The sequence below is a fragment of the Cygnus olor genome, chromosome 21 (genome assembly GCF_009769625.2).
Source record: "Cygnus olor isolate bCygOlo1 chromosome 21, bCygOlo1.pri.v2, whole genome shotgun sequence".
Classification (NCBI taxonomy): domain Eukaryota; kingdom Metazoa; phylum Chordata; class Aves; order Anseriformes; family Anatidae; genus Cygnus; species Cygnus olor.
Window position 1 is genome coordinate 3,620,980 of NC_049189.1, and position 21,209 is coordinate 3,642,188.

The window sequence follows — 21,209 nt, forward strand, 5'->3', positions numbered from 1 at the left end:
GGACTCCGGGGGAAAGCAAAGGCCGGTGAGCTTTGGCATTAATCCGCCATGCGGTGGAGACTTTGCTCTGGGATTAGGTGCTTGCACGTGCCTGCCCTGATCCAGGGAGTCAGCAGTCCGGGGATCCTCCCCGACCCGGGGACACAAGGTCCTCAGGGGAGGAAGGGCTCCGTTGCAGCAGCAAGGGGCGAAAATTCACCGCCACCAAGCCAGGTGCTGGAAAAAGAGAGAACAAAAGTCTTCCAGAAGAAGGTTTGTTGTATTTGCACGGGCTCACAGTGATCCACCGGGGAACTTTTACAGTAACGGGGGGGGCTTTTCCCCCTTTGGTACAATGCAGACATTGCTGTTAAAACACAATTAAAAGGATCGTGGTGACAGCTTTAATGCCAACGTGCATTAAAAGCTCACGAGCACGGCCCCCCCCAGGACAGCACGTGTCTTTGCTGCTCCCTGCTGAGATCCCGTCCTGAATAAATAGGTCCTTGGGGGTTAAGTTATTAGGGACAAATCTTCCTAACATGAAAGTGAACCTGAAACAGAACAATAACAGCTAGAAGACCCAAACCAACACATACACACACGGAGGAGCACAGAGCTGCCCGTTCTACAGTACTGAAGGTCATCCACGGCTACAAAATTAAATAGGCCTACAACTCAGCTACAAAATTAAATAGATCTACAACTCAGACACATTTACACATTAAATACATAAAATACAATCAAACCTTACATGTAAACTTGGCTGGTTACCTTCCGAAAAACAAACCATCACAAAACACTACGATACAATGCATAGATATTCAAGTACAAAGAGCTCCTGGATTGTTTTGTTTGCACCAGTGAAAGAATGAAAATGGAGATTTTTGCTACTATGCTCGGCTTGCAGCCTCCTTAGGGAACAAAGGTTAAGAATTCGGAGCCTCAGGTAAAAAAACATTCGGGTTTGCTGCTGCCCTGTATGTGCTAAAGGATCTGGCTGAAGAGGCTGCAAAGAGATAGCACCGAGACTCTGTCCCCTGTTGTTTGTGTCCTGAATCCTGCTGCTGCTGTGGTGGGGGGGCAGAGCGAGCTGCAGGTCTCTGCAGAGGATTTTTTTCCTTCCCTCCCTGCCCAAGTATCCCCAGGCAGCTTCTGGTGTGGGCCCAGCAATGGGCGGAGAGGTGGGAAGAGAGGACGCGGTCCCGTAGGGGGAACCTAGGGCATCCTTTCTGGGAAGTCCTGGGTAAACACGAACCTTATTTTGTGGCTTATTTTGTGGCAGCACCTTGCTTTATTCCACCTCCGAGGTGTCAGGCTCTCAGTATTGCAGGTCGTGCTATGGTTTGGAGCCAGCACCGTCAGGAAAGGATTTTTTTTTTGCATAAAATGGAAAGAACTTCCCCAAAGACCCTGGCTTTCTTTCTCCATCTCTGCCAGACAGCTCCGATCTTGCAGGAGGGCAATCCTACGAGAACAGCTATTGCTACCGACCTCACGCGCTGTGCCGGGCACGTCCCCTACGTCTTCCCAGACCTCAGAGCTCAAGGGGGAAGGTTTGGCTTAACAGCAATTCTTAGGATTCATCACAGATCCCCTCCCTTTGCTCCCTGCACCCCGCCGGGATGGGAAGCCCAGGGGGGGAAAAGAGCCCGGGGGCTGTTGTGTGCCTGGCCGTGGGACCCCTCCTCAGGCCTGGTAGAACTGCGGGCTGGGCGTTGGGGAGCCCCGCGGGGTGCTGGGCGCCCTCCCCTCGGCCTCCCACAGGTTGTCGTAGCTGAAGTCGCTCTGGAAGCTCTGCAGCTCGGCGTAGTCGTGGTAGGCTGCGGAGCCGCGGCGCGAGCAGCCCTCCGGCAGGTCGTAAGCACCGCTGCTGTCACCTGCAGGAAAGCAAAGAGGAGATCGGAGAGCTGCTGAGCGCCCCGTGGCTGCCTGCTCCATCACCGGCAGGGTTAGAAAAGAGGGAGGCCGTGCACGAGTTCCCCCGTGTGCCCTCCCAGCCCTGCTCCGAGTGATGCTGGGGGAGCAGAGGGGGCTGCGGCACCCCAGCAGCTCCCGAGGGTCTCACCTGGTGGCTGCAGCAAGGGGCCCAGATGTTCCTCTGGCAGGGATGAGCCCTAGAAAGGAAAAAATGTGCTGATGGGGATGGCGTAGCCTTGCAGTCCCGGAGCGCTTCACACCACTCCTGCACCCCAGCACCAGGCCGAGCCAGGGCTTCTCTCACAACTCACACTGGAAAGGTAAGAAGCATCAGCAGGAGGCTGGGGAGGTCTCTGCGCCCCGGGCATCTCCCTCCAGTGTCTGCTGGGCAGGGGCTGGGAGGTCTTCGGGCACTGCAGGACCTTAAAGAGAACAAATTGCAGAGCTGATGCCTGCCGTGGAGACTGGCTGCTCCCCCACACTGTGAACCAGCCCTGCTGTGAGCAGATTGTTGCTGCAGACTTAGGCAAAACAAGGTTTTTCTCTCCGCCTTGCAAGTTCTGCTACATTCCGGTGCCAAAAGCCCTCGCTGTGAAAGAAAGAACGGGTGCAGGTCGCGCACAGCACCCCGCTAGGGGTGATGGAGGGTGGCCAGCTGTGAAGGGCGGAGGGCGAAACCCACGGGCAGCTCAGGGTCAGGGTCAGGAGGAGCCCTCCAGGGGGAGAGGGGGCTCAGCGATATGGGGGGCACCAGCCAAGGCTGCTAAGGGATGCACAGAACTAGAAATATCGCCTCCAACAGGCCCCCGGTTATTCGGGGGGTGTGGATCAGGCGCTCTCTGCCTCTGACTCATCTCCAGTTTCTGGAGGCTGGGCGACATCTCAGCCCGGGCCTTTGTTTCGTGGTTTCTGGCTTTTCCCGGGGCTGTTGTGATACTGGCATCGAGCGATAAGGCAAGGGGAAAGCTGTTCCCTCTGCCTCTGTCCCGGCTGGAGGAGAACTGAACTGTGCCATGCCCTGCCCCAGCCCGCCGTGCCGGTCCTGCAGTGCCACATCTGCTCGGGCTCAGGCAGGCAGCAGGAAAAGAAATGGCCGGGGGCACAATTTCGGGAGCCCAAAAGCTGTGAGCCGAGGCAGGGAGGCGACCAGCAGCAGCACGGGGTGCCTCTCGCAGGCAGCCGGATCTGGCCACGCTGCGTGTGCCGAGGGAGCCGGGTGTGCGGGGGGGGGGGCAGCACCCACCAGGCTGCATCCAGGTGGGGAAACTGAGGCAGGAACAGGGCACGAGCAGGGGGTGATGACCCCAAATGTTTCTCAGACAAAGGGGACGGGGGCCGGCCCCTGTGGAAATGATTTCCCCGCTGCCTTACAGCACCGGTGAGGAAAGCACAAGGCACCGGAGAGAAACGGGCACCAGTTCCCTGCAGTTACACCCACCCCAGGCAGGAGGGCAGCCCCCATACCCCACAGCCCCTTACATTGCTCAGCTCCGGGTGCGACGGGGGGGCCGTGGGGCGATGCCATGAGTTAATTGCTGAGTAGGGCTCGCTGTACGCCGCGGGCACGAGCTCGCCGCCGGGGTGCTCGAGGATGAGGCCGCGCGCCGTCCTCTCCGCGTCCTGGCCGCTTCTGCCTTTGGATTTCCTGGCGCTGCCACCCCTCCGCAGCTCCTGCGTGGGCAGCCCCGTGCTCGGCCAGTTGGCGTGGGGCAGGCACTGCGAGGAGAAGGTGAAATGGGCTCTTTCCAACAGCCTGGGCATGCATGCACGCAGCCGATGCACCACCACTGCCCTGCTCAGGGTGCCACGGGCATCGCTCCGTGCTTGGACACCCCCATGGTCGTGCGGCCGCCTCCAGCCTTTTGCAACCCGTACCTACAACCCTTATGCAAAAAAAAATTAAGAACTGGGGCTGTTTATCAGCCTTTCCCTTACCAGCAGTGACAGAGCTGAGCCAGGACAAACACAGGCTCCGAGCACGGATTTGCAACGCCGCGCCGTGAATACAGACCGCGCGAGCTCAGCCCACCCGGGCACCTGGATGGATCGCTCTGACCCCACAAATGTCCCGGGTTTTGGGGGTTCACTTACGTGGAGAGGCTGGGAGTAGCCGGAGCTGAACGAGTCCTCCAGCACCCTGCCCTCCGACAGCAGCACGAAGGACTGTGCGTCGTGGAAGGAGCCGCTGTTCTGGGAGAGGTGCGTCAAGGTGGCCCCTTTCCCTCCGGATGCCCAGGAGTTTGTGCGGCCATCGGAGGCCAGCGAGCCTCTCCCGCTGCCACCAAGCTGTTGGGGGAGAGAAGGGGAGTGTGTCAGAGCACCCCGAGCATCCCCACACCCTGCCCTCTGTGCTGCTCCCTGGGGCTGAGCCTGGGCAGGATGGAGCCGCGGCTCCGTGCTCCAGCCCACCCAGGGGTGCTTGCAGCAGGGAGGTGGGTGCCCGGGCATCCCGACCCCATCCCCCTGCAATGCCACCGGGGGGATTTTCCTTGTAGGACCCTGGTGGTGTCCTGCTGGGAGCTCCTCACTGCGTGGCACTGCTGTGAGCTGCAGCCAGGGATCTGCTTTTGTGGGAATTCGGTGTAATATCAGCCTATATGGTACAATGTAGGGCTTCAAAGGTAATTTGCAGGGATCAACAACTTCATGACAGTCTTAGAAGCATAGAATCATGGAGCCATTGAGGCTGGAGAAGACCTTCAAGACCACCAAGTCCAGCCATCAGCCTGACCTACGGTGTCCCATCACCGAGCCACGTCCCTTAGTGCCGTGTCCCCACCTCTCTGAAATGCCCCCAGGGCTGGGAGCTCCAACACCAGCCTGTCCCAGTGCCCAACTGCCCTCTCCAGAAAGAAATCCTTCACAAAACCTCCCCTGGCACACCTCGAGCCTTCAAGTGGGGCACTTGAAGCAAAGCCTGCTGTGTCACAAGAGTATTCTGTTCACACATGGCCAAAGGCAGGACAGGCAGAGCCCCCAGACATCCATCGGGAGCCATGCGAACCCGCAGCGCCTGTTACCTGGCCGAGGTGTGGCTGCTTTGATCCCGAAAAGCTCTCTGATCCGGACAGGGAGGAGTCGGCGTTTCGAAACTGGGCTGTTTTCAGGCAGTCGAGCCACTCCCGGTAGTCGTCATAGCTGTGGCAGATCACCCGGATCGAATTGATCAGCCGGCCTGTAAAACAGCATCGTGCCCCGCTGGCACTGGAGGCGAGCGCAGCCCGCGGCGATTCCTCCAAAAACCCATGGGCACCCCCCTGCCCCGTCCCTCCCCATGCCCTGCGGGCATCCAGAGCAGCACGGGACCTGCAGGAGGATGCTCTGCCTTCGTGGGACAGGGACAAAGGCAGCCCAGATCCAAAGGATGGCACCCACGTGGCTCGGTTCACCAGGTCTGGGTGCCAGGATGCTCGCAGCAGCCCAGCAAAACCAGCCCGAGCTCCGCAGCCGCTGCCGGCACAGCCCTCGGCACGGCGGACACGCACCTTCTATCAAAAAGGAGGTTTTCTCGTTCTCTTCAAAAAACACCTGGATGGCGTTGAGCGGCAGCTCGCCCTGGCGGAGAGAGAAGCAGGCTGAGCACACGCGGGCTGCGCCGGGGGCTGTGCGCCCGCCCGAGCAGGCACCGCTGGCTCCGCTCCCTTGCACCAGATTTTTGCCCCCCAGGGAAGCCAAGAGGCTTCAGGAGCTGATAGCGAGGTTCTGCCAGCACAGCTGGGAGCAGGAGAAGAGCCGTGAAGCAGTGCTGGCAGCGAGGACCGGGCTGAGCTGGAGGGAGCTGGGGGATCTTCACGGGGTATGGGGAGAAGCCTGGGAAGGCAGCGTGGCTGCATGAGCTGTGGGTGTCCTTACAAAGCCCTCCCTGAGAAGTGAGCTCAGAAAAATGCCTTTTCCTGCTTTCATTTCCCACGCTTTAACAGCTAGACTTCTCCAGAAAATTGTGCAAACGTGGTCCTGAAGAAGGTTGGACGTGCCGGGCTGGGATTTCCAGCCTCGCAGCCAGGAATCCCCAGCACCCGTACCCTGCGAAGCCTCACAAAGGCAGGGCTGAGCCCTGGAAATGCCAGCGGGGGAAACGTGAGCTCCGGGGCTATGGGGCTCAGATGTGGATGCCACGCCGGTGGCCTGTGAGGGTTTCACTGCACCAAGTGCCACCGGTGACAGTTTGGTTCCCTGTGCAGCCTGGCAGAAGGGCCCAGGGTTTGGCAACGCTGAATTAGCATCGGGATCTCTTTTTCTGGGGCTCCCCAGATGAGCAAGAAGCACCCTGGGCGAGCAGCTGAAGCAGATTTTGCGCTGGACACCGCTCGCCTATGAGCTCCCTGCTTTATTTTTAATTTCTCTCCCTTTCTGTGAGCTGAGTGGGACATCGTCCCTTGGTCCCTGCAGCCCCTGCTCCCCTCCCCTGGTCACCGTACCCCTGCTGCTGGCAGTGGCCCCGGGACAATTTTGGCCGGGATGGCACACGTGGGACCTGCGCAGTGCCCAAAACCTGAGTGCCCACCTCACCATGCCCCCCACCAAGCACCGAAAGCAGGAGCAAAGCCCTGTCACCGATCCTAAGGTGCAGTCGCTTGGGATCCATTTCCCTGAGCTCTCCAGCTGCAAAAATCAGGTTTCTGGCAAAAAAAAAAACCCACAACTCATCACGCCCTCACTGTCCCCGCCGCACAGGCTGCAGGTGTCGGGGACCTGTGCGGGCGGCTGCCTCGCCGCAGTCCCCCAGGGGCACACACAGCTCCCTTTTAAAAAAAAACACACAGTTTTTTCTAAAAAAACAATGCTTCTCCTGCACAGCCAAGCAATTTGCTGGCCGAGCAGCACCAGGAGGATGAATGTGGGAGGGAAAGCTCCGCGCCGTGACTCCGTTTCCCCTGCTGCTGTCAGAGGTGGACTTTGATGCTTCGGCTCACACGGGTGCTCACATGGGTGGGGGCTGGAGGAGCTGGTGCAGGGCAGGAGCAGAGCATCCCTTGCAAACAGCATGCACGCTGCCCGTGCAGCCCCTCCAGCCTTTTGGGGGCACGGCCCCCCTCCTAGAAGCCCCCCTGCGCCCCTCGACACCTTGCCCGGGGCATTTTCCCACCAGCAGTTCACCAGAACCGGCTGCTTCGGGTCAGCCCCGTGCGCACCAGCTCCTGCCCAAAACCGGAGAACAAAAGGGCCAGGCTCTTCCCTCGCACACCGGAGGCAGGGCTCGGCGTCTGCTGGCGGGGAAGGAAGGGAAGCCGGCTCGCAGAAGCCCTGGGAGAAGGCTGCTGTGCCCCGGCACGCCCGTGGAAAAGCCGGTTGGTGCTGCAGGGAGCCGGCCGTGAGTCAGCCGCGCAGCCCTGCCCTCGGCACCGCTAGCGAGGCGCCCGCGGACCCACGCTCCGGCACCGTGGGAAGGCAGCGTTGCGTGGCCGGGGAAGACAAATCTGGTTTAAGGTTTCAAAAGGGATGAGTTAATCCGGGAGCCCAGCCCAGGGCCCCCTTGCGCGGTGCCCCGTTCCCAGGAGCTGCAAACTACGCGTTCCCGAAAGCAGGCGCAGTCGGAGGCGTGTCGCAGGAGCCACCAGCTGCTGGAAAACACCCAGGTGGCTGAGAGAGGAGAGCTTTTAATGGTGTGCATCCCTCCTCGTGCCCCTTCGCACTGCGGGCACAGCCTCCTGCAGCCAGTGAGATGCTCCGTGCAGGTCTTCCCGCTTGAATTACAAGCAGCCTGCAGCACTCAGGGCGGTGACATGGGCATGGGGAAATAGCACAAAGGACCCCGGCGGGTTCATGCTGAAATTCACAAGCCCTCCACCTCCGCAGGGCTTCCCCATCCCTGGTCCCTGGCTCCTGTCTCAGCAGCTGACAAGGACACCGCTCAGCTCAGCACCACCACGTCCCGGTGCCGCTGCACCTGCCGGCTGGGCAGTGCGCAGCTTGTCTCGGCACACTCGTTGTAGCACGAGAAAACAGGGTCGGGGAGCACCGGGCTGGTTAACAGCCATCACAGCCGTGTCTAGGACGGATGCTGGCAAGGGGGCTCAAGGGCTCACACTGCAGGCCGTGCAGATGCAGCTCCCGTGCTCCTTGCTCTCAAGCAGTGCCGCAGAAAGGGGCTCGGGAAGCCGCCGGCACGGCCGCCCGGGAGCACGCCAACCTCCTCCTCCCAGAGCCTTGGCAGCCACCTCCTTCCCCCCGGGGCTTTAGTAGGAGGGCAAGGTGTTTCTCATGGGAAGATGGCTCGCAACATCCCTCTGCCTGCTCGCCTGCCAGCTGGCAAGGGAGCAGCGTGGAGGGAGAGCCCTTGCCAAGATGGGGAGCGCAGGGAAAGCCGGGTGGAGGGGAACAAAGAGCTGGGGCCGCGCTGAAATCGCCGCGGTGGGCTGGGGAGGGAGGGAGAAGAGGCTTGCGAATGAACTTACCTTGAAGTAGAAAGTGTTGTGCTCTTCAGACACTATCACCAGGGTGGAAGGGTAAAGCACCAGCAGCCGGTCGTGCTGCTCCTTGGAAAAGCAAAGAGGAGGAAGGCTCAGCCCCGGGGACAGAGCCCAGCTGCTGCCAGAGCACAGCCTCCCGGCGAGGCTCCTGCAGCTCCAGCTGCCAGCCCCGACCTCCAAAAGCTCATTGCGCACACGTGCCACCCCCTGGCACCGCAGCTGGGCTGGAGGAACGGTGACAAACCTTGTCCCATTTACAGGGACGTGGGTTAGAGGAGCCCTCGGGGACCCCCTGGCTGGTTGGCAGCGGTTGGGCAGGACTCTGCACCATCGGCCTTGCGGACCCGAGGCTGTGTCCTACCTGGAAAGGCAAGTGCTGAAGCTTCACTTTGGAAGCACAGAGGACGTTGCCGAGGGATTCCCGCTGGGTCCCTCTCCACTCCTGGACGGGCATGTTCTGCACGGACCACCGCAGCTCCTCCTTCCCCATGGAGCTCTGCTGCCAGTCATCCTGGGGACAGGAGCAGGGCTGAGGAGCAGGGAAGCTGTGTCCTCCCCTAAGCGTTAAGCCAGCACAGGGCCCACGGCAGGACGCTTCTCAAGCGGGGCAGAGGCAGGAAAGAGCAAATAAACCTGTGCAGGAGCCAGCTTTCCAGCCTAGCATCATCTGCACGTTTTGGGAATTCAGAGGGGAATATCCACGTTTCATACGTGGGCAGACAGAGGCAGGAGGGGAGGAGAACACCCCCTAAAGCTTGGAAGAGAAGGCAGATCTCTTGAATCTGGTCCTGTTTGCTAGACCCCGCTCCCAGCCTCCTCCTCCAAAATGTTTTGCAAGCTCGGGACATTTGCACCAGCAGCCAGCTGGGTGAGAATTTCTCCGAAGCAGCCCCAAACCTCGTGGTGCGGCACCCCTGGGTGGCAGGGCTCCCTTTTGGCACCCACACCCTGCCAGACCCCTGCACGCCAACCAGAGGGGCAGCTCCTGGCTGCTGCAGGGAAGCAGCCAGCCTGGAGAAGAGGGGATCGGGCCAGGATTAAACCCCACGTCTCCGCCCAGCATTTGGAAATAGCAGCGAGCACAGCAGGGAGCACTTGGAAGTGGACCCAGAGCTCCGCTGCCTTTCCACCCCCTGCCCTCTGCTCACGCTCCGCAGGCTGGAGGAGCCCCGAGCCCCAAAGGAGGATGGAAAAAGGTGCTGGAAAATGCTGAGAGCAGCTGGCTGGAGGGGTTGTCCCCCTCTAACACAGCTTCACCGGCCCAAGACGCTCACCTGAGAGAGGAAGGGCAAGCCCAGGCTCCCTCCGTTCAGGTGGATCTGTTTCTCCAGGTGGTAAAGCCACTGCTTCAGCTCTGACTCAGTCGGGCAGAACACGATAAGGGGATTCAGCAAAGGACCTGGGAGAAACGAGATGAGACGAGCAGATAAGGGCACGAGCATCACAGGGCAATCAGCTGGCCGGGGCTGTCGTGGCTCAGCACATCGCACCCTGGGCTGCCTGGGACATTGCTCTCTGGCCACCGAGCTCCAGCCCACGCCGCCGCCACCTCCGTCACGTTTCCTGGCATGGGACGGGCTGCTGGGAAGCTCTCGGGAGGCAACCTCGCCGGCACCTTCAGCTCCTGCAGTCACCTCTAGCTCTGACCGCCCTTTTTCAGTCCAAAACCAAGTCAGGAGCAAAAGTCCAAGAGTCCAAAAGTCACGCCTGAGAACGGCAGGCAGCTTTTAACCCCGCAAGCCCCCGTCGGCTTGCGGAAAGCATCCATGACGCCACGCCAAACCATCATGGTGCTCTTGGTTTCACTTTGGCTGCAAACACATGGAGCAGCAGCAACTTCCCAATACCGCTTATTTATTGCCTCGCCAGATAGGGCCTGTGCCAGATGAGCTGAAGCTGCTCTCAGACGTGGCCCGGGAGGGAGGAACAGCCCCACATCTTGTTGGGTTTAACGTCTCCGGCTTTCGTTCCCTTCGTAGCACAAGCCCCAGTCTCACACAGCCCCTGCTACTCACTGCAGAGACAACCTAATGACGTTAATGATCATTTCTGGCACGCTGCAGAATGGATGTTGTGATTAATAATTTACCCGTGATCTCACATTAAAGCCATATTTGGTGCATGCTTCATAAGACCTGGATTCATGGGACTTGGAGGTACTCAGATAACGAGCGCACGGCATAAACACGGTACTTTGCCCTCCTGTGGAGCGCCTGTCATCTCGTAATTCCCGCATTATCTGTGACTATCACTTAATTAAGACTTTGAGACACCTCCGTCTGTCCAGAAATGCACTAACACAAACACAGAGGTGGGGAAACGGAGGCAGCTGAATGGCAGCCCGTGAGTCACGGCGCTCAGACCCGTCGCAGCACTTCGGTGGCACGCAGCCCTGGGTTCCCGTGTGCCCATCGACCCGCGTGGCTCCGAGCTCTCTCCTCTTCCCCTGCCTTGATTTCCCTGCCCTTGCAGCGGAGATAAAGAGGTTCCCTGCCCTGTGCAGGGCAGCCGGGAGGGTGTATACGTGACAACGTTATCCAGATGTTCGGGAAGCTCCGAGCCCTTTCGGAGCACCCAGACCATCACAGAGGCAGCAGGAATCTTTCCCAGCACGGCTCTGCGTGCCCTGCCACCCCTCACCGCCACATCCAACGGGGTGCTAAGGGGGGGAAAAAGGAGAAGAGGAACTCCAGCAGCACAGCCTGTGGCAGCGCCGTGACGCAGCGGGGCTGAGCAACCTGTGCCGGCCCTCGTGCGCCCTTCGTCTGCCTCGTGCTTCCCCTTTCCGTGGGAAGGCTCCCAGGGGAAGGTCGGGGTCAACGAAGCCACTTCCCTGCACGGCTGCAGCCCATTCCCACCCAGAGCTCTGCCTGGAGCCAGCAAAGAGCTGCGGCAGCATCCGCAGCTGGGGCAGGGGCACCAGGATGCTCCGGAGGCTTGAGCAGCCAAGGTGCCAGCATCAGCAGCGATGGTGCTGGCATCTTCCAAGGCACCGAGCTGCCCAGAAAGCACAGTTCCTGGGGAAAATCCGCAGGATTTCACAAGAGGATGGGCTCGTGTCTTCTGTCTCCAAGTCATGAGACAAAAGACTCCCACCCTGAGGCCACACACCAGGCTCTGCTCCTGCTGCGCCTTGGTTTCTCCCTCTCCAGCAGAGAAATAAAACTGCTGTGCTGATCTCACGGGATTCCTAAACACCGCTGCCTCCCCGGCCTCTCCTTGTCACTATTTCCTAACCACCTCCCTCTGCCAGAAGAGCCTCGGTTTGTTCTTCCCCTGAGCAGGACCCAAACCCAGCACAGCTCGGGGCGATTTTCCACCCAGCCGCGCTCGCCCGCGTTTCAGCGCGATCAGAGCGCGTCTGCCCAGCCCTGCGCGGAGATTTCCTTCGTCTTTTCGGCTGCCAAAAAGGGTTTGAGAGCCCTGCCCCACGCAGCTCAATGATGCAACAACCCGGCAGTCCTTAAAATTAGTGGGTCATTTTTCCCAGCTCCTTTTTATACATTATTTTTTTTTGTTTGAGTGGCCATCGTACGGCTTTCTAGCAGTGGGCACAGGACCCGAATGAGCTTCCTTGGCTCTGTCTTTACAGGGTTAACCACTTATTTCTGTGCACTTCAAGCTGTAACTGCCCCTCTTGGGGGCTTGGGGCTGCTGCAGCTCTGTAATGACTTTGCCCAAAGAAGCCTCCAGCCATGCTGCAGCAGGTTGTGATCCCGGGAAACGTTTTATAAAGGAAGATCTCACCGAGAAAAGTCTAAAAGGCTCATGGAGGCAGGAGTGCTGCTGGGGGAGAGTCAAAGAAGTGTTGCTGTGCTATGACGGCACCCAGCTGGTGTTACCGGTGGGGCCGTTCACCTCTCAGCACTGCTGCAATTCGCGTTCAAATCTACATCGGCATGCACAGCTCCTGCAGGAACCACCACCAGGTGCCCCATCGGCCCATCCTCTGCGCTCCCCCCCAGCCCCTTCCCTGCCTGCAGCCCTGGCCATCCGTGGCCAGGAATTTCGGAGCCTCGGAGGGAAGGATTCAAACGGTGGGAGGACGAGCATCACCTCCCTGTCTCCTCTCTCAGTGTGTTTTCCTCTGGGACTAGGTCAGAGGGGGACAAAGAGCAGGCAGCTGTGACTAACGCACCCTTTGCTCCCCTCCCGAAGCGAGCGCGGAGGCACCGACCTGTGATGCGGAAGGCGTGATCCTCCTGCCCCGGGCTCTTCCCAGTCTCGATTTCACACACGTTCAGCTCTTTCAAAGGCAGCAGTCCCTGCGTGAGAAGGATGCACCATTACCTCGGGGGACAGGCGACGAGCACCCCTTTATCGTGGGGGACTGGGAGCCCAGCCCCGGCCCCAGCAGGTTGGACTGCAGAAATCTGGAAATATTCGGGATGTCCACTGCCCTGCTGGCCAGAACGCTTTCTGTACGCTTCAAATCTTTTGGTTTTAAGAGAAAGCTCAACCAAACAATGCTGATTTAGCAAAGAAAACCAGATGGAAATGCCCATAAAGCAAAACTGGGCTGCCGGGTTCCTGCAACGAGGCACGGGGACAGATGACAAGTTTGTGCTCCCTGTCGTGGGCTCTCTGAACAAGGGCTGTAAAGGATGCAAATTGCCGTAATGTCTAGGGGCCACTGCTGGCACATTAATTTCTTTTTAATTCCTTTAGAATTAATAATCTGAGGGGCTGTTTATAAGGCAGACAGGGGATTTTGTGATATTGTTTATATTCTGATGTGTCTTTTCAGCTGAAGGCTGGCTTGCCGGCTGACTTAAGAGACTGCATTGTCACATTGCATTAACCTCAAGTGACCTAGAAGACAATAAATCATTTCTAAAAGGGACGAATTTTCCAAACATCCCCAAAACAGCAATGCTCAGCTGCAGATGCTCACTCCCGTGGAGGAAGAGTGCATTCAGGCTTTGCTCGGCTGTGATTTTTTTGGCAAAACAGCCTTTGCCTGTAATTAACCAGCATCACCAGGTTAAAAGATTGCTCAGCGGCGGCCAGCACAGCCCCAGGAGCAGGGTTTGCCTGTCCTGTCCTGTCCCGTTCTGTCCTCCCAGTGCCCCCAGTTTGGCCGTGCCGCCCAGGAGATGCCCTACCTGGTAGGCGAGCCCGTTGAAGCCCATGGACTGGAAGTACAGGTAAGACTGGAACAGCTCCAGGTAGCAGTCATTCACCTCCTGCAGAAAATAAAAAAAAAAATAAAATACATTTTTGGGGGGTTCTGACGGACACCAGCTATAGCTGGAGGAGGTCCCCATGGGTCCCGTTGCCCAAAAGTGCTCATCACTTCCCAGCCCTGCAGGGCCACTCCGAGCCCGCAGGCACGTGCCGTGACTTACCTGGCAGTGCTGAAGCTTTAGCTTGACCTTGGAGTAATAGATGATTTTCCCCAGGTTCCTGACAACCGTTTTCCTCCTTCCCTTCTTGAATAGGCTGGGGAACCTCTGGTCCAGGTTTTCTTTCTGGTTTTCTTGGTTCTGAATGTGCTGCAGAAAGGATTCAGGAGAAACAAATCAGTGGTGGGAGGGCTGGATGGCGGAGATGTTCCCAGCGTGACCCGTCCTCCAAAAGGTGCCCTGGGAGGGTGCCCAGCCCCTGCTGTTTGTTGCTGGGTCTCCATGCCAGCGTGCTGTCTTCGGGTGCTGCTGGCAGGCCTGGGGAGATACGGAGCTAAAAGGAGGCTTTATGGGGTGGGAAAGAGGGAGCGCAGAAGCACATCCTACATTTAGGGTCGCCCAGCTCCACAGCTGACCCCCTGCCGTCCTAATTAAATTCACTGGAGCAAGGATCAACCCAGGCTCAGCACAGTCTGCCTTCCAGGCAGGGAGTCTCTTATTTCCTGAGCCCTGGTTATATGGAAATCCCTCCCTTGTGCAATGACACCAACCCACACCCCTATTGCACTGCGCTGCCGAAAGCCCGTGGGGTATTGCACCAAGCCCGGAGGTGAAAAGTTCTCCCTGCAGTTTCTCTGGGAAGAATGTTCTTTTCGGTTTTGATTTTTCCTGGAGGCTGGTTGACTATTTGGGGTGAAGGAGGGGCTGTATCCCAGCAAGACCACAGAATCCCCCCAGGCCCACACCCTGCGTGCACATCCGAGACCTAAATATCAGTCTTAGGCATGCCACGGACTCCGGGACATTAATTCCGGAGAAAAAGAGAAAGGCAGGTGGGAGATGCAAGCTTTCCCTGGCTGCGAAGCCACCCTGGGGGGACCCCGCTCCGCCCGTTGCAGGCTGGGTTTTGTCCCGTGCCAGAGGGCTTGGCGGTGGCATGTGGCTCCCCGCTTGTCGCAGCAGCATTTCCAGGAACTAGCAGGGAGCCAGGGCGCACGGGGATGGGGTGACAGCTCTCGCCCTGCGCAGCCCTCGCTCCCCCGCCGCCGCCGGCCAGCGAGACAGCTGCCTGAGCCCCGTGATGGATGGCGAGCCAGCAGCGCGCACCAGATCCGTGCTGGGGCCCCCGTGACTCAGCCCTGCGGAATGGCATTAACCCCTCTCCTCACCCATCACCCTGCCCACCACCGGCGCTCATCCCCTCCCAGGGGCCTTCCACCCGCGAGGACTGGAGCTCCCGCCGCACCCTCGTGGATTTAGGCGGCTTTTTGGGATGCGGGCTGCGCCTTTCTCTGCTCCACGTCTCCCTCCAGCCGGTTCCACGCGGTACCCGTGCACATGCACCCAGATCCTCCCCTGGAGGTAGGAACCCGCCGGCTGCCAATTAACGCTCTCACCGAGAGGCAATTAAGCTCAGGAAACGGTTGCGTTGGTGCTACAAGCTGCTGCCAGAACACAGAGCGGCCGATCGGCTGGCGGCGGGGGCACCGATAACAAAACCTGGCAGCGGGGTGAGGCGGGGTGCAGAAATGAGAGCAGGGATGCAGAGAGGAGCAGCGAGGCTGCCCCAGCTGCCCCAGCAACGCTGCTGGCCGGATCTTGGCCTGAAATTGCCCTCTAATAAGTGAGGCCCTGGGATGCAAAAGCAGCTTGGACGCTGGGAAGCCAGCAGTGATTTTGGCAAAGAGCCCCGCAGGGGTGAGGCGCCCCCGACGCCCCGTCCCTTCCTTCAAGCTCAGGGCAGGGCAGCAGCATCTCCAGATCCCATCTTCAGGGGGGATGCGATGCCCCGATGGGGACAAGACCACCACACTAGGGCACAGACAGTGAAACACTAACAAGAACAGTCTGCTGAGGAGTTTGGGGCCAGCTTCAGCTCTCCAGCTCTCAGCTTCGGAGCTGCGGCGAGGCACACGGCGCAGGTTGGGCACAGCCCAGCTGCTCACCCGGCCAGGGTCAAAGGGGGGGGAGCAGGATTTTTCTCTCTTGAGAAAGATGTAATTGAGAAGCCTTTCAAGCGCCAGCCGTCTTATCATTCCTCATCAGGTATTGCAGGAAGAAGTGGGACTGCTCTGGTCAATTTTTTACCAGGCAGGGCTCTCCTGGACTTTTCTAAGCCGTTTGTTTTTCACTGTTAAACCCAAACCGAACACAGCCTTTGAGTAGGCACCGGGGGAGCTGCCCCCGGCTTTCCACAGGTCCCTGCCCGCATCTCAGGAGGGCGGTGCTGGGAGCTGGACACCTCCAAACCCAGCAGCTGGACCAGGTCCGCAGCCAAGATCCCTGGAGAACAGGTCCCCGCCAGGCGCAGCAGTGACCCGCAGCGCTTTGGGTGCGTTGGCCATGCGAACCAGACATCCCAAGCATGGGCTCTGCTGCTCCTGCCAGGGCCCCGTGGCTTGGCCGGCACCTGGGCTGGGCTCAGCCCCTGTTCCATGCCCTTTCCCACAAGCTCCTGATGCTCTGCCTGGGTACAAAGGCAGTTTCCAGGCTGCGTGAACCCAAGCCCTGCAGAAGGCAGACACCTCGGATGTCCCTGGGGCAGCCCACTGGGGGTCAGGTTTACAGCCCACACCCAGCCATCCCCCAAAAAGCAGCACTGGCAACCCCACAATGACCTTGCGCAGCCAAAAATAAAGGAAAATAACAATTGGAAGCCCTCCCCTGGCTGGGTTGTGCTGGGGGCAAACCCTCTCCCTGCCCAATGAGCGCATTTTGGGGCATCTCAGCTGTCCCCCTTGCGCTGCGGGCAGCACAGATCCCTGGAAATCTTATTTTTCTCGGGGTTTGGCGACGCAGCAGGTCAGCAGCAGCGTGACCACCCCGACACATCCTCGCTCCCCGCCTCCGTCCCCGCTGCCTCATCCCGCAGGTAGAGCCAGTTGCTGATTAACCCGCCCCAGCCCCTGCAGCCCCCGGTGACTCCCCGCTGAATCACCAGCCCAGGAAGGGCTCAGCCTCGCAGGGTTGCTGCTGCTGCCCCGGGGCGCCGAAAGCTGCTGCCGGATGATAAAACATCCGATAAAACAAGAGCGCTGCTCTTCTGCCCCGTCCTCCTCCCCCCCCTCGCCCCCCCCCAAGTTTTAAGTGTGGGAAAGTGGGAATAAAGGCGCTGGGTGGGAGCAGGGGGGGCTGGCTTGGCGTGCCAGGGACACTGTCCACGGTGGGGTCACGGGGACAGGTTTTCGGGGATGTTTCTTGCCCTCATCCCAAGCTGTTTGCCATGGGCACAGCGTGGATGACCCCATCACCTCTGAGATGGGGATGTCCGGGTTCCTCCAAAGCCCCGCAGCACCCGGTCACCTCCTGCTGTTTTTTTTCCTTGGAAAACGAGGGTGGGAAAAGGACTAAATCGTGGCTTTCTCCCGGCCGCACAAGATGCTCGCGGCTGGGCAGGGAGCGTGGATCCCAGCTGCCCCCGGCGGGGGTAACATCCACCCCACTGCTCCACCCTCCTTCCTGCCCCGAGGGGATCCCACACTTCTGCTCCCCTGTGAATCATCCTCGGCCACCTTTCTCCCGGCAGCTCGCGGGGTTCCTTTTGCAGGACCTGCTGGCACCACAGCTCTCCTGGGGGGATGTAGGCAGCATCTGGTCCCCCGAGGTGCTGCGCAGCCCTTCTGGGGGGCAGGCAGGGAGCCGTGCCCACCCCACTGCCCTCAGCCAGAAGTCAAAGGGGCAGCCAAACAGCTTCCCCCTGCACCGACCAGGGTGCCCCCAAATAGAGGGGACAGCACCCACCCCTCCGAGCTGGAGGACTGCCTAGAGCCTGGACACCGAGCCCTCGACAAGCGTCTCAGCACCAGCTGAGAAACCCAAGGGACAAGGTCCCGCCACCATCCTGCGACCCCTGCCTCAGTTTCCCCTTCCCCAAACCCACACGGGGCGGGGGGGGGGCACATGCCCAGGACTGCTCCATCCGTGGCCCTGGGCAACCCCAAAAGCCAGGCAGACGCATCGGGGCTCGTCGGTGCGCCCCAGCGTGCCCCGAGCGGGGCTGGGAAGCGGGCCATATGGCCACAGGGCTGCTACGTGCCCGGGGCAGACCTGCCCTTCCTGATTATCTTCCCAAGGCTCCCCGCGAGCGCGCTGCCTGCTCCGTCTCATTCCAGCGTGGGAATGAATCACCTTGGAGCGCTCGCTCTCATTTTCCCTTCCTCCACGGGGCGACCCAGAAACAAAGAACCACGAGCAGAGGAACGGGGCTGGGGGCGGGGGGGGGAGGGGGGGGGATCCCACCTTGCCGCCTGCCTTGCCCTCAGCACCCCACAACCATCAGACAAATTTTGGGACGCGGCAGGTCCCCTCAACCCCTCTTTAGGGACCTCGAGCTGTCGGTGATGCTGCCAGGAGAGGCAGGGGGCTCAGCCCCTGGGTGGTGGGTGGGAGACAAACCTGCTGCCACCCCATTCGGGGCCTTGCACACATCTGGCCTTGGGATGGGTGGGAATAAACCCTGGGAAGGCTGGGGAGGGGGCAGGATGCGTTGGTACTTGCCTTTCCCGGGATGTACTGCAGGATTTTGTCTGTGGTTGTATCTCTCTCCCCACCTCCGTCTATACCGAAAAAGCTGGGCAGTTTTTTCTTGCCATTTTGCCTACAGAGGGGAGGGAAAAAAAAAAAGAAAAGAAAAGAAAAACTGAAACAAAACGCATGTAAACACAGAGCTAGGCTGATGCGTGGCGAATTCTTATTTCTTCCCAGAAATAAGGAAGTCGGAACGCTAAGTAAGCAATTTGTCATGGGCTTTCTAATCATCCCAGCCCTTTAATGGGCTGATAAACAGCCTGGGACGGTTGTAATGGGTTTTGTGCTGCACCTGTCGGTGTTTGGGTTTTGTTTCGGTTTGTTGTTTTGTTTTTGTCATTTCTTCCCATAGCCAGACGATCAGCTGGGCTCAACCGAGCCTCCAAACGAGTAGGGAAGGATGTTCTGCTCAGAAGGCAGAGGCCCCATCCAGCCCCGACGGCTGCTGTCAGCCCCCCGGCGCGGAGATGTGTGCACTTACACACACACACAGCCAGGTTTTACTGGGAGCTCTGTGGTTTTCCTCTCCCTTTCCTTCCGCTCCCAGCAGAGCCCCCAGCTCCTCCTGATGCGCACACCAGTAAGGAGCAGGCACCGGTTTGGAAGCACCGGGACTGCTTTGCTGGGATTTCCCAGCACCTTTCCTCGCCTCTCATCTCCCCGGGGAGCCGGGACCGGTGTCAGCCCTCGGGGTCCCAATTCCCCAACCCTTCTCCCATGGACTCCCACAGCCTTGCTCCTGGTTTAGGGCAGCCCCGAGACCCGGGACCGGTGGCAGCGTCTCCTCCCGCGCTCTATTTTGGGACTGTGGTACCCGAGTGCTGTCCCAGGCACCCGACACCAAAGCCCCGAGAGGATTTCACAGGTATTTTCTTCCTCCGGGGGTACAAGCAGGGATCGGCCTGAAGGGGCAGGGGTGCTGGGATTTGGGGCCACCTGAAATTAAAGGGATGTGAAGGTTGCTTTGCCACCCCACGGCACCACAGCTCTGGGCGTCACGTATAAAAGGCTGTGGGTGAAGAGGAGGAACGTCAGGCATTTCGCCCTGCGCCCCATCTGCCCCACGGGGGGGGGAGTTTCCATTTTTCAACCCGAAATGACCTAAATCAGGTTTTTCCTCAGGGCAGCCTCGCTGGGATACCCCAGCACAGCCCCGCAATAACTTCCCAGGTGCTGGCAGCCAGTCGATCACGTTTGGCACTGCCAGCACCACTCAAAACCCCCCAGGAGCCCTCCTTCGCCGAGCCTGCCAACAACTCCTGGGCTCCCCGAGCGGGGCTCAGCCCCGTCCCGCGTGGAGACAGTCAGCAGGGCAGCTTGAAAAACTGTCCCGGACAAAAACGAGCGTACTCACTCTTTCTTCAGCGAAGGTTTCCTTCTGAACGAGTGCCTGAACCTCCCAGGTGCCTGGGGAACGCAAGTTATGTTCCCCATGCCGGCGGCAGCGGGAGCAGCTGGGAGCAGCGAGCGCTGGGCGCGCGGAGCCGGGGCGGTCGGTGTGTCACGCAGCCATTCCCCGCTTCCGTCTGCAGTGACTCTTGTGGGTGTGAGCAGCGAGCAAACAGACTTTTGGCCAAGGTTTCTCAGCTGCTCCGCTTCTCCTCCCTCCCCGCGTGGGGCCGGGACGCGCTGCGTGCCGCGGGGAGGGGCTGGGTGCCGGCTCCAGCGCCACGGCCCCGTGCGCACCGCGGCACCCGCAGGGATGGATGCCCTGGCACGCACGGGCACTGCTCCCAGGAGGCATGGGGCGACCAAAGCTCGGCGGACAGGACGAGGCTGGAGCCCCGAAGGAGCTCCTCGGGAGCGTTTTTCCTAGAGGAAATAAATCACCGCTTGGTTCGGCTGGGAAAAAAAAGGAAAAAAGGAGCAGGAAGAAAATATCGATGGTTATTGCTTAGGGTGTTCAGAAGGCTGCGGCTCGGGACGGTTGTATGAGCTGGAAAGGAGCAGCCTGGATTAGATTTGACGTGAAACACATGGCAGAAAAATACAATAATAGATTCGAAGTATAACTAACAGCAGAAAAATAAATAAATGTGGGAAAGCTAATATATATATTGAAGTTACACACACGTTAAAATCTAGGAATTATGGAAAATTGGCAAAGGAAGCGAATCCCAAACGGAGACGTGTATGATAAGCAAAACTACAGGGTTACTTATAGAAGAAACACTTCAAAAGGATCCAGACAGAGCTTCCTGACTGTGGTGTGAGCCCCTTGCTGCGTGGAAGTGGTCATGCTAATAGCGAGCCGTCAATGGGAATGCAGAAGGTAGCTGCAGAATAAATATTTCTGTTTTAGGGATTGAAGAAAGCCAGGCAGCGTAGTCAGAGCAAGCGACGAAACTCTTTTCCTCCCCTGGTGCTGCAGGTGGGTGTGAAAAGGCAAGCACAAAACACGCAGGGAATTCACGTGTGAGTTTTGCAAGCCCTGAGCAGGAAAGGTTTGGGATCGCCGCTGTCTGCTTGCAGGGAGTCTCGCAGGACCGCGGCATCGGCCAGGAGTGGAAGAAGCCGATGGGGACAGCAACGTCTCAGGGGGTAAAGGTGCCCGATCCCGTAATTAGGGGTTTGTCAGGGGGCAGATTTGTCACCCCGCTGCTCCGAGGGACAGCCCAGCAGCTCCGTCTTGTTGTGGGGAGCAGCCCCGCAGCAAGCAGCTGGCAAGGAGGCAAAAAGAAACGATGCTGGGACAGAGGAGCTGGACAAGGTTAACCCAAAGCGTGCGAATTTTAAACAGGAGAGGTCGTTTCTCGCTGGAGCAGCTCCCAGACTGGGAGACCCTTGGACAAGAGGTTTTAAAAACTGGCCGAGGATGTTTTCCTAGACCTGCCTGAGTCCTGTGGGGTTTGCTAGGTGAAACCCTGCAGACACACCGGGCTTGTTGGGCTCTGCATCTGCCCCGTCTGGGAGCCGGAGGAGCCCCGCGGGGACAAACGCAGCGCAGCCCCACGGAGCCGGTCGTACAGCCAGGCGACGGCAGCCCGCGGAGGCTGCTGATAACAGACATGCCATAAAACCTGTCAAA

The 21,209-nt window shown here is 59.3% G+C and overlaps 1 protein-coding gene across 1 annotated transcript; it reads right to left on the reverse strand.

Annotated features, from left to right (window-relative positions):
* Positions 1-240: 240 nt before the first annotated feature.
* Positions 241-19,872, reverse strand: PLEKHN1 (pleckstrin homology domain containing N1). The gene is made up of 15 exons (XM_040533668.1): positions 19,536-19,872; positions 18,152-18,251; positions 13,658-13,804; positions 13,415-13,495; positions 12,487-12,574; positions 9,584-9,708; positions 8,671-8,820; positions 8,295-8,375; positions 5,385-5,454; positions 4,920-5,074; positions 3,991-4,185; positions 3,379-3,615; positions 2,211-2,321; positions 2,048-2,096; positions 241-1,859 (listed from the first exon to the last, which is right to left on the reverse strand). The coding sequence occupies exons 1-15, from the start codon at positions 19,613-19,615 to the stop codon at positions 1,669-1,671; spliced, it is 1,860 nt and encodes a 619-aa protein (XP_040389602.1). The 5' UTR covers positions 19,616-19,872; the 3' UTR covers positions 241-1,668.
* Positions 19,873-21,209: the final 1,337 nt, after the last annotated feature.

What these genes read in the sequence shown, in the direction of transcription:
- PLEKHN1 (XM_040533668.1), bottom strand. Translation starts at nt 19,615, where the DNA reads ATGGGGAACATAACTTGCGTTCCCCAGGCACCTGGGAGGTTCAGGCAC. An exon ending in TAAAGCTTCAGCACTGCCAG is followed by an intron (nt 13,496 to 13,657) that starts GTAAGTCACGGC and finishes TATTTTCTGCAG; the next exon opens with GAGGTGAATGACTGCTACCT. An exon ending in AGCAGCCACACCTCGGCCAG is followed by an intron (nt 4,186 to 4,919) that starts GTAACAGGCGCT and finishes CTCCCCCAACAG; the next exon opens with CTTGGTGGCAGCGGGAGAGG.